General features: G+C 47.2%; 1 protein-coding gene across 2 annotated transcripts in view; it reads left to right on the top strand.

The window, feature by feature from the left end:
• The first annotated feature begins 1873 nt into the window (after positions 1–1873).
• Positions 1874–10783, top strand: part of arhgef3 (Rho guanine nucleotide exchange factor (GEF) 3) — a 59015-nt gene continuing 50105 nt past the window's right edge. The window contains exons 1-2 of one of the 2 annotated variants that reach the window (XM_078247608.1): positions 1874–2104; positions 3182–3289. In XM_078247608.1, coding sequence (XP_078103734.1) covers positions 2087–2104; positions 3182–3289 — 126 coding nt within the window. In that variant the 5' untranslated portion in view covers positions 1874–2086. The remainder of the gene's footprint in view (positions 2105–3181; positions 3290–10783) is intronic. The other variant, XM_078247611.1, reaches the window with a different exon arrangement.

The raw sequence follows: 10783 nt of genomic DNA, 5'->3' as shown, positions 1-10783 counted from the left end.
GTGGTGGTTCTCCTGTTCAAAAAGGGGGACCAGAGGGTGTGTGCCAATTACAGGGGTATCACACTTCTCAGCCTCCCTGGTAAAGTCTACTCCAAGGTGCTGGAAAGGAGGGTTCGGCCGATAGTCGAACCTCGGGTTGAAGAGGAACAATGCGGATTCCTTCCTGGTCGTGGAATAACGGACCAGATCTTTACTCTCGCAAGGATCCTGGAGGGAGCCTGGAAGTATGCCCAACCAGTCTACATGTGCTTTGTGGATCTGGAAAAGGCGTATGACTGGGTCCCCCGGGAGATACTGTGGGAGGTATGTGGTGAGGGGGTCCCTTCTCAAGGCCATCCAATCTCTGTACGACCAAAGCGAGAGCTTTGTCCGGGTTCTTGGCAGTAAGTCGGACTCGTTTCAGGTGAGAGTTGGCCTCCGCCAGGGCTGCGCTTTATCACAAATCCTGTATGTAATATTTATGGACAGGATATCGAGGCGTAGTCGGGGTGGGGAGGGGTTGCAGTTCGGTGGGTTGGGGATCTCATCGCTGCTCTTTGCAGATGATGTGGTCCTGATAGCATCATCGGCCTGTGACCTTCAACACTCACTGGATTGGTTCGTAGCCGAGTGTGAAGCGGCTGGGATGAGGATCAGCACCTCTAAATCGGAGGCCATGGTTCTCAGCAGGAAACCGATGGAGTGCCTTCTCCAGGTAGGGGATGAGTCCTTACCCCAAGTGAAGGAGTTAAAATACCTTGGGGTCTTGTTCGCGAGTGAGGGGACAATGGAGCGGGAGATTGGTCGGAGAATCGGCGCAGCAGGGGCGGTATTACATTCAATTTATTGCACTGTTGTGACAAAAAGAGAGCTGAGCCAGAAAGCAAAGCTCTCGATCTACCGGTCAATTTTCGTTCCTACCCTCACCTATGGTCATGAAGGCTGGGTCATGACTGAAAGAACGAGATCCAGGGTACAAGCGGCCAAAATGGGTTTTCTCAGGAGGGGGGCTGGAGTCTCCCTTAGAGAGAGGGTGAGAAGCTCAGTCATCCATAAGGAGCTTGGAATAGAGGTGCTACTCCTTTGCGTCGAAAGGAGCCAGTTGAGGTGGTTTGGGCATCTGGTAAGGATGCCCCCTGGGCGCCTCCCTAGGAGGTGTTCCAGGCACGTCCAGCTGGGAGGAGGTCTCGGGGAAGACCCAGGACTAGGTTGAGGGACATCCAGCTGGGAGGAGGTCTCAGGGAAGACCCAGGACTAGGTGGAGGGATTATATCTCCAACCTGGCCTGGGAACGCCTTGGGATCCCCCAGTCAGAGCTGGTTAATGTGGCCCGGGAAAGGGAAGTTTGGGGTCCCCTGCTGGAGCTGCTGCCCCCGTGACCCGACCCCGGATAAGCAGATGAAGATGGATGGATGGTTTTGGGACCGATAGGTAGGATTGCTGTGGACTAAGTACCAGTGGTGTAGTCTAATGTATTGTAGTGGGTATATATATATATATAGGTCAGAATAGTGGGGGGTCTGGGTGTCCTCCCAGGGAAGTTTTGAGCATCAAGGACTTCATTTCCTGTATTTGGATAAACTTTTATGCACCAATTTAAGGTGGAAATACCTTTATTCAGCCTATGTGAAGAAGAAAAACACAGATGACAATTCAAAAAATATCGAAATTATAGATATATATATATATGGAAAGTATGTTGTTGCGTGTCATTAGGCATTTTTAAGTCCTGGAAGCTTTTTTAGTGGGTATATACTGCGTATACCTGCGTATCACGTAGACTACACCACTGCGAAGTACACACGGCGAATAAGTGAAAGTGAATAATTCATTTAATGGCTCTTATTTTGAAGGCGTTACCGGAAAAAATATCTGGCTCGTCCTCGCTCTTGATTACATGATAGGAGGGTTTTCACAGCGACTCACAGTTTGTTGTTCAGCTTCAGTGCTCGGAATTAAGTTTGACTTTTGACTCATTACAGAAGAGTAAAAAGTCTTTACCCAGCGGCAGAGCGACAGTAGCCGGAGACAGTTCGGTTTATTGTGGATGTGTTGATCTGTTTGTGGTCGCCGGGAGGAGCTGCAGCCTGATGCAGGCAGGTGATGGATGGCGACACGGCTCAAGGTGAGAAGCTGCACTCGAAAACATTAGTTTTCTGTTAGTTTTTCGTCGAAGAAAATGACCCAAAAAAATGATAAAAATGTGCATTTTTTGTTAATGTAAGAGAAGAATAATGTGAGGGAGGTAACTTCCACCGCCTGTCTGTCTGTCTGGCTGCCTGCCTGCCTGCCTGTCTGTCTGTCTCTCTGTCTGTCTCTCTGTTTCTCTGTCTGTCCCTCTGTTTCTCTTCCTGTCTGTATGTCCCTCTGTTTCTCTGTCTGTCTGCCTGTCTATCTGTGACTCTGTTTCTCTGCCTGCCTGCCTGTCTGTCTGTCTGTCTGTCTGTCTGCCTGCCTGTCTGTCTGTCTGTCCCTCTGTTTCTCTGTCTGTCCCTCTGTTTCTCTGTCTGTCTGCCTGTCTATCTGTGACTCTGTTTCTCTGTCTGTCTGCCTGCCTGTCTGTCTGTCTGTCTGTTCCTCTGTTTCTCTGTCTGCCTGCCTGCCTGTCTGTCTGTCTGTCTGTTCCTCTGTTTCTCTGTCTGCCTGCCTGCCTGTCTGTCTGTCTGAAACTACTAGAGAGAGAAGAAAAGAGGTTTTTATTGCTGCCCTGTGAGTCACAAGTTTGCCTGAGATTGTGCAAACACACACGCACACACACACACACACACACACACACACACACACACACACACACACACACACACACACACACACACACACACACACACACACACACACAGACAGACAGACACATGGTCCTCTGTAAACACTTTCACCATGACAGCTTGGTGTTGAAAATGATGTTTATTTGTTGTTTTTTGTGCTTGTTGATACTAGCAGTAGTGAAAGTAGTACCAAGCAGTGGTGGAAAGTAAGAAATACATGTACTCTACTGTACTTTTGTATAATTTCCATTCTATACTACTCAAACAAGAAGTTCCCATGTTCAAAAAGGAGTAGGAAGAAGTTTCTATTTTTATCATTTTGTTGAATACAAAACAATTTGATGCTTCAGTTATTTATACATGTTTACTTACACATACACCGTATAGCCGTAATTGTTAAAAAAAAAGTTAAAAAATGGCGTTTTAATTTCTTGCAGGCCAAGGAGATGTCTTCAAATAACCATCTAAAACCCAAAGATATGCAGTTTGACAAAGACAAGCATCAAATCCTCACATCTGAGAAGCTGGAACCACCAAAATATTTGGTATTTTTGCATACTATTATTTGATAATCAAAGTACTGTAGTTGCAGTACAGTAGTACAGCTCTAGTGCCTTTTACTCACTTTTAAAAGCTGCTGAATTATTCTTAATTGTTTTGGCCACTAGGGGGCACAAGAACTCCATAACAATATGGCGGACACAAAGCCCTGACATATCACTATCGCTTATAGTAGGGCTGCACGATTATGGCCAAAATGATAATCACGATTATTTTGATCAACATATTGATCACGATTAATTAACACGATTATTTGTTGATTTTAACCAAAACAAATGTTATTGTCACATAGGCTGATTATAGCTGCTTTCACGTCCACATGGTGCTACATTCCTCCTTTGTTGAAGGATATTATGAAGGAGCCATTTCTGCTGATGTGCGACCGCTTTCCAAACGTGCGTTTGCCGTGAAAAGATACGGCGCATGTTAAAATCTGGTGTCAATAGGGCACCGGTGCCCGGTACCCACCTGGATAAAATAGCAACGCTGATTACGGTGCCACTTAAATGTCTCTGATGCTCCAAAACAGACGTTAGAGGCAACAGAAACATCACTGCACGTCACGCTAGTAAACACTAATAACAGGTTACACAGCAGCTAACGTTAGCCTACCGTTAGCTACAGTAAACACTAATGACGCGTTACACAGCAGGTAACGTTAGCCTACCGTTAGCTACAGTAAACACTAATGACGCGTTACACAGCAGGTAACGTTAGCCTACCGTTAGCTACAGTAAACACTAATGACGCGTTACACAGCAGCTAACGTTAGCCTACCGTTAGCTACAGTAAACACTAATGACGCGTTACACAGCAGATAACGTTAGCCTACCGTTAGCTACAGTAAACACTAATAACGCGTTACACAGCAGCTAACGTTAGCCTACCGTTAGCTACAGTATTAACTGGATTAAACACAGCTAAAATACTGACAGCTAAACGGTGTAGTGTGACTGTATTTCACTGTAGAGGATCCAACAGCGGGACGTACAACAGTCTGCCGCTAAAGCTATGAGCTAACAGACTCAAACTAGCACTGGTCACTGCTGTTGTCTGAAAAACAACCAGACGGGACTAAATGTTGCATTTACTGGTAAACTGGTAAACCTCGTGACGACTTATGACCGACTGCTATCTGTTGTGGAGTTTTCCTCACGTTACTCCGTCCTCTGTGACCGTCTACATCTAAACTAAGCTGCCCGGTGCAGGGAACAACTCTGATTGGCTCACGGAGGCACGTGATCAGAGAGTGGTTTACGGAGTAAAGCATTGTAAATATCGCTCGATCACGTGAATGTGATCGTGGGAAGCCAAAATCGTGATCGTGATTACATTTCGATTTCATGTAAGACATATTTTCACGGACCGGTCTCCAGCATGAAAACAAATATCTAATAATATATATATATATATATATATACGTAATATGAAAACAAATGTACGATGTATCAGTGGGAGCCCTGTGCTTGTTTCTGTGCAGCCAAACGGTCCCATCTGGGGGTAACGGTAGACAGTGACACCAAAAGTGCGTTCCTTATGTTCCGGTTTATTCCGTGATTTTGTTATGATTGCTGTCACCGCAGAAAATCGGGGTCCTCATTTGCTAGCTTGTCGCCACATATTATGCAGAGCATTTTTTGGGCATTTCTGCCTTTGATTAGAGGGGAAAGCTGAGATATGAAAGGAGAGAGAGAGAGAGGGGGGAAGACATGCTGGAAAACCGTCACAGGTCGGACTGCAAACCTGGACCTTCTGCGTCGAGGAACAAACCTCTGCACATGTGCGCCCTCTCTACCAACTGAGCTAACCGGCCACTATAAATCTACTATAAGTCACTATAAATGTTTACTCATTTTTCAGCAAGTTTGATAATAGATAAACTCTTTTCTCTGATTTTTTCAATCCAAAATCAACACCATTTACAGCAAGAGACCACCTCTCTTGCTCCTTCAACCAAAACACCTGCCTCCCCCCCTCCACCCTCTCAGTCGCGCTCTCATTTCACTCTGCTGTCCCCTGTGGAGCTTTCACATTTCACCACAGGTATGAACAGCTCCCCCTGCAGCCTTGATCCCATCAGCTTTCATTAAGACCTGGCTATCATCCATCGCTCATCACTACAGTCATCAATTCCTCTCTCTGTTCCGTATCAGTCCCCACAACACTCAATTGCATCAATCACCCCCATCCTCAAGATAACTGGTCTAAACCCAGACACCATTTCCAACTTCTGCCCCATATCCAACCTCCTCTTCCCGTCAAAAATCCTGAAACGTGTTGTCGCTGCTCAAATTAAAACCCACCTCTCCTCCAATAACCTGTTTGAACCATTTCAATCTGGATTCCGCTCACAACAACGCACTGAAACAGCCCTCCTCAAAGTCACCAATGACCTCCTCCTCTCCTCTGACTCTGCCCACCTCACCATTGTTATCATGCTCGACCTCACTGCAGCCTTCGACACCATCAACCACTCCATCCTCCTGTCCCGACTGGAAAGCTACTGCAACATCAGTGGCACCGCACTCTCCTGGCTCCGTTCCTATCTCACCAACAGACAACAGTTCATACACATCAACAACTGCACCTCCTCCAGTGCTCCTCTGTCACAAGGCGCCCCCCAAGGTTCGGTGCTTGGTCCTCTCCTTTTCATCCTACCACTCGGAAATATCATACTCAAACATGGTCTTCACTTCCACTGCTACGCCGATGATGTCCAGATCTACATTTCTACCAAATCCATCACCACAGCTATAGCCTCCACCCTGACCAACTGCCTCAGAATCAGAATCAGAAATACTTTAAAGTGCCCATATTATGAAAAAAACACTTTTTCTGGGATTTGGGGAGTTATTTTGTGTCTCTGGTGCTTCATACAGACTTTGAAAACAACCATCCATGCTGTTCTGAGTGAGATACGGTTTCTGAATGTGTCCTGCCTTCAGTCTCCGGGTCAGCTGGTCAAAATCTGTGACGTCACAAGCCGAAACAAGCTGGCTAACCACAACCGTTAGCTCGTAGCGTTAGCATGCTAACGCTAGCATGCTACCTCGTTCTCAATAGCAAAGCACTGCTACAACACACACAAGTTCACCATAATCTACTAAAGAACTACTTACATGTGCACCCTCATTTAGAAGAAGTCTCCCAGCTAATCCTGCCTTGTACTACTGAAGTTGGAGAAACAGTTAGCTAGCTCATGTAGTCCTTACCTAGCTACTGAGCGTGTAGTCCTTACCTAGCTACTGAGCGTGTAGTCCTTACCTAGCTACTGAGCATGTAGTCCTTACCTAGCTACTGAGCATGTAGTCCTTACCTAGCTACTGAGCGTGTAGTCCTTACCTAGCTACTGAGCCTGTAGTCCTTACCTAGCTACTGAGCGCGTAGTCCTTACCTAGCTACTGAGCGCGTAGTCCTTACCTAGCTACTGAGCGCGTAGTCCTTACCTAGCTACTGAGCGCGTAGTCCTTACCTAGCTACTGAGCGCGTAGTCCTTACCCTAGCTACTGAGCGCGTAGTCCCTTACCTAGCTACTGAGCGCGTAGTCCTTACCTAGCTACTGAGCGCGTAGTCCTTACCTAGCTACTGAGCGCGTAGTCCTTACCCTAGCTACTGAGCATGTAGTCCTTACCTAGCTACTGAGCGTGTAGTCCTTACCTAGCTACTGAGCGTGTAGTCCTTACCTAGCTACTGAGCGTGTAGTCCTTACCTAGCTACTGAGCGTGTAGTCCTTACCTAGCTACTGAGCGTGTAGTCCTTACCTAGCTACTGAGCATGTGCGACTGCCAACAAAGATGTTACAGCAGTGAGAGGTCTCACTCTGTAGCTTAAACAGAGACCTGAACACAGGGTGAAAAGAGGAGCTGCAGCAATGAGCAGTACAACAAAAATATGATGAAACCATGTAAACCTATTCTGGTACAACCTCAAAATACAATTATGAACCTGAAAATGAGCAGAATATGAGCTATTTAATAATCCCAGGGGGAAATTATTTTTGTTACCACTTCAGATATACAAACAACATATATTATCCAGACTTTTAACATATATATTAAAAACAAATAAACAGTAATAATATATAAAATATGAAATGTACAGTGTTAATGTGCAAATAGTGCAATAAAAAAGAGAAATGATAGTCTATGTTGAGATGATTATAGTGCAATGAAAAAGAGAAGTGATCAGGAGTCTTCTGCTGAAGGTGCTCCTCTGCTGGGCCAGTGTGTCGTAGAGAGGGTGTGAGACATTATCCAAGATGGACTGAAGCCTGGACAGCATCCTCCTCTCAGCCACGGTCGTCAGTGTGTCCAGCTCCTCCCCCACGACATCACCAGCCCTCCTGATCAGTTTGTTCAGTCTGTTGGTGTCAGCGACCTTCATCCCACTGCCCCAGCATGTGACAGCGAAGAAGATAGCACTGGCCACAACAGACTCGTAGAACATCCTCAGCATCGTCCGGCAGATGTTAAAGGACCTCAGCCTCCTGAGGAAAAACAGTCGACTTTGGCCCTTTTTGTAGACGGTCTCTGCGTTTCTAGTCCAGTCCAGCTTATTATTTAAGTACACCCCCAGGTACTTATACTCCTCAACAGTGTCCACAGGGACCCCCTGGATGGAAACAGGGGTCCCAGATGATTTTGCCCTCCTCAGATACACTACGAGCTCCTTCGTTTTTGTCACTTTGAGCTGCAGGTGGTTCAGCTCACTCCAAGTGACAAAGTTGACCACAACAGTCCTGTATTCATTCTCATCACCCTTTTCAATGCAGCCAACTATTGCTGAGTCATCAGAAAACTTCTGAAGGTGGCAGGACTCGGTGCAATAGTTGAAGTCCGAGGTGAAGAGGGTGAAGAGGAAGGGAGAGAGGACAGTCCCCTGTGGAGCCCCAGTGTTGCTGACCACCCTGTCAGACACACAGATCTTTAGGCGTACGTACTGTGGCCTGCCCATCAGGTAATCAACAAACCAGGACACGATGGGGGCCTCCACCTGCATCGCAGTCATCTTCTCACCCAGTAGAGCTGGACGGATGTTGTTGAAAGCACTGGAGAAGTCAAAGAACATGACTCTCACAGTGCTCGCAGGCTTGTCCAGATGAGTGTAGACTCTGTTCAGCAGATAGATGATGCTGTCCTCAACTCCCAGGCTGGGGTGGTAGGCGAACTGTAGTGGAGCAGTGAAGGGCCTGACCATAGGCCTTAGCTGCTCCAGGACGAGCCTCTCGAAGGTCTTCATGATGTGGGACGTCAGAGCCACCGGTCTGTATTCCTGAGGGCCGCTGGGACGTGGCGTCTTTGGCACAGGAACGAGGCAGGACGTCTTCCACAGCACGGGGACCCTCTGTAGGTGCAGACTCAGGCTGAAGACTAGACTTAGTACTCCACACAGCTGGGGGGCACAGGCTTTAAGCACCCTGGGAAATACACCGTCTGGGCCAGCAGCTTTGCCGGAGTGGAGTCTTGTCAGCTGTCTTCTCACCAGGTCAGGCGTGAAGGACACTGTAGAGGTGACCATGGGGGGAGGGGTGAGGTCCTCAGGTTGTAGAGGACATGGTGTAGAGCAGGGGGGAGGGGTGGAGTAGGAGGGTGTGAGTTGAGGTGGTGAGGTGCAGACAAAGGGCCTGTAAGGAGGAGTAGGACGAGGTAAAGTGGCAGTTTATAGTTGCTTTTCCATTACATGGTACCTGCTCGACTCGCCTCGACTCTACTCGCCTTTTTTGGTTTTCCATTACGAAAAAAAGTACCTGGTACCTGTTAACAGGTACTTTTTTTAGTACCACCTCAGTCGAGGTTCCAAGCGAGCTGAGGCGAGCCGAAAAGGTGACGTGAAAACCTGCAGACTACTGATTGGTCAGAGAGAATAGTCACTATTCACTAGTGTTGGGCAGCCAGCAGCAGAGACTTGTGGGGGTTGGGGCGCAGTATCAAACCTATTGAAAAATAGGTTCAGATCATTCTGGAGAAGTCAAAGAACATGACTCTCACAGTCTCTCCAACCCCATGCCACCAGTCTTCTGGAACCCAGCGATGGTTCTCATGCCGCTCCACACATCCCTCATGTTGTTGTGCTGGAGGTTACTCTCCAGCTTTCTCCTATAACTGTCTTTAGCCTCCCTGATTTTGAGTTTGAGTACCCCTTGCACTCATCACGGTTGCCTCACCGATATTCAAACCTGGATGCAATCCAACTTCTTCCAACTCCACTACAATAAATCCGACTTGATGCTCATCGGCCCGAAATCCCTCACAAAGATCTCCCATGACTTCGGTCTCACCCTGTCTCCATCCCCACACATCCGTAACCTGGGAGTCATCAGACAGCAACCTCACTTTTGAAAACCACATCAACCAAATAACCAGAACTGCCTTCTTTCACCTCAAAAAGCATTGCCTGTCTCCGGCCATCACTCACCTTCTCTGCTGCAGAAACCAAAGAAACTAATAGATTTATTGAGAAAATAATCAACCGATTACCGATACCCAACATTTTTAATAGAAGCTGAAGCAATGCGTCCTACATCATAATAACAGACAGGGTGACGTAATGTGTTGATGTTGATGTCTGGAGGAATGTGATTCTTCAGTATGCTGCCTTGCTGGTTCCAGGAGGTGTGTGTGTGTGTGTGTGTGTGTGTCATTAACAGTAATGTTTCAAGTTTTCTTAAAGCTACTGTACATTGTGTAAGAACTTCTCCCATCTAGTGGTGGAATTGTATATGACAACCAACTGAATACTACTTTCTAGCCCTTCCTCCTACGGTGGCCGAACCCGAAATGATCTCTTAGTATCTCCATCATTTACAGCTGTTCTAGCTGTCTGCGTTACACCTGCATGACGTGAGTTGTCTGCCAGGGAAATCACGACGTTATGCACAACCATGCTATAGTTAGCCAAGCAACTATAACACTTCCAATTCCAAATATCCAATATTAACTTTGGTCTCTCTCCACCGTATAACGTTACGTGCTTTATTCTAACACCGCTGGGCCTCTCTCTCTTCAGTCTCTCTCTATCTCTCTCCACCGTATAACGTTACGTGCTTTATTCTAACACCGCTGGGCCTCTCTCTCTTCAGTCTCTCTCTATCTCTCTCCACCGTATAACGTTACGTGCTTTCGGGCGGTTGTTGAGACTCCGCTCCGTCTAAAACTCTGCCATTTCCTAAAGCTGTTTGTAACTTAGAAATAACGCCATCAGGTAGTTTGAGACAGGACGCCATCAGCTGGTTTGAGACAGGACGCCATCGGCCGGTTTGAGACAGGACGCCCCGCCATCAGCTAGTTTGAGACAGGGACGCCATCAGGTAGTTTGAGACAGGACGCCATCAGCCGGTTTGAGACAGGACGCCATCAGCTGGTTTGAGACAGGGACGCCATCAGCTGGTTTGAGACAGGACGCCATCAGGTAGTTTGAGACAGGACGCCATCAGCCGGTTTGAGACAGGGACGCCATCAGCCGGTTTGAGACAGGGACGC

The sequence above is a fragment of the Sander vitreus genome, chromosome 4, assembly GCF_031162955.1.
Source record: "Sander vitreus isolate 19-12246 chromosome 4, sanVit1, whole genome shotgun sequence".
NCBI classification, from domain to species: Eukaryota; Metazoa; Chordata; class Actinopteri; order Perciformes; family Percidae; genus Sander; species Sander vitreus.
The sequence above is the reverse complement of the archived record's forward strand: the minus strand, read 5'-3'. Positions and strand labels throughout refer to the sequence as shown.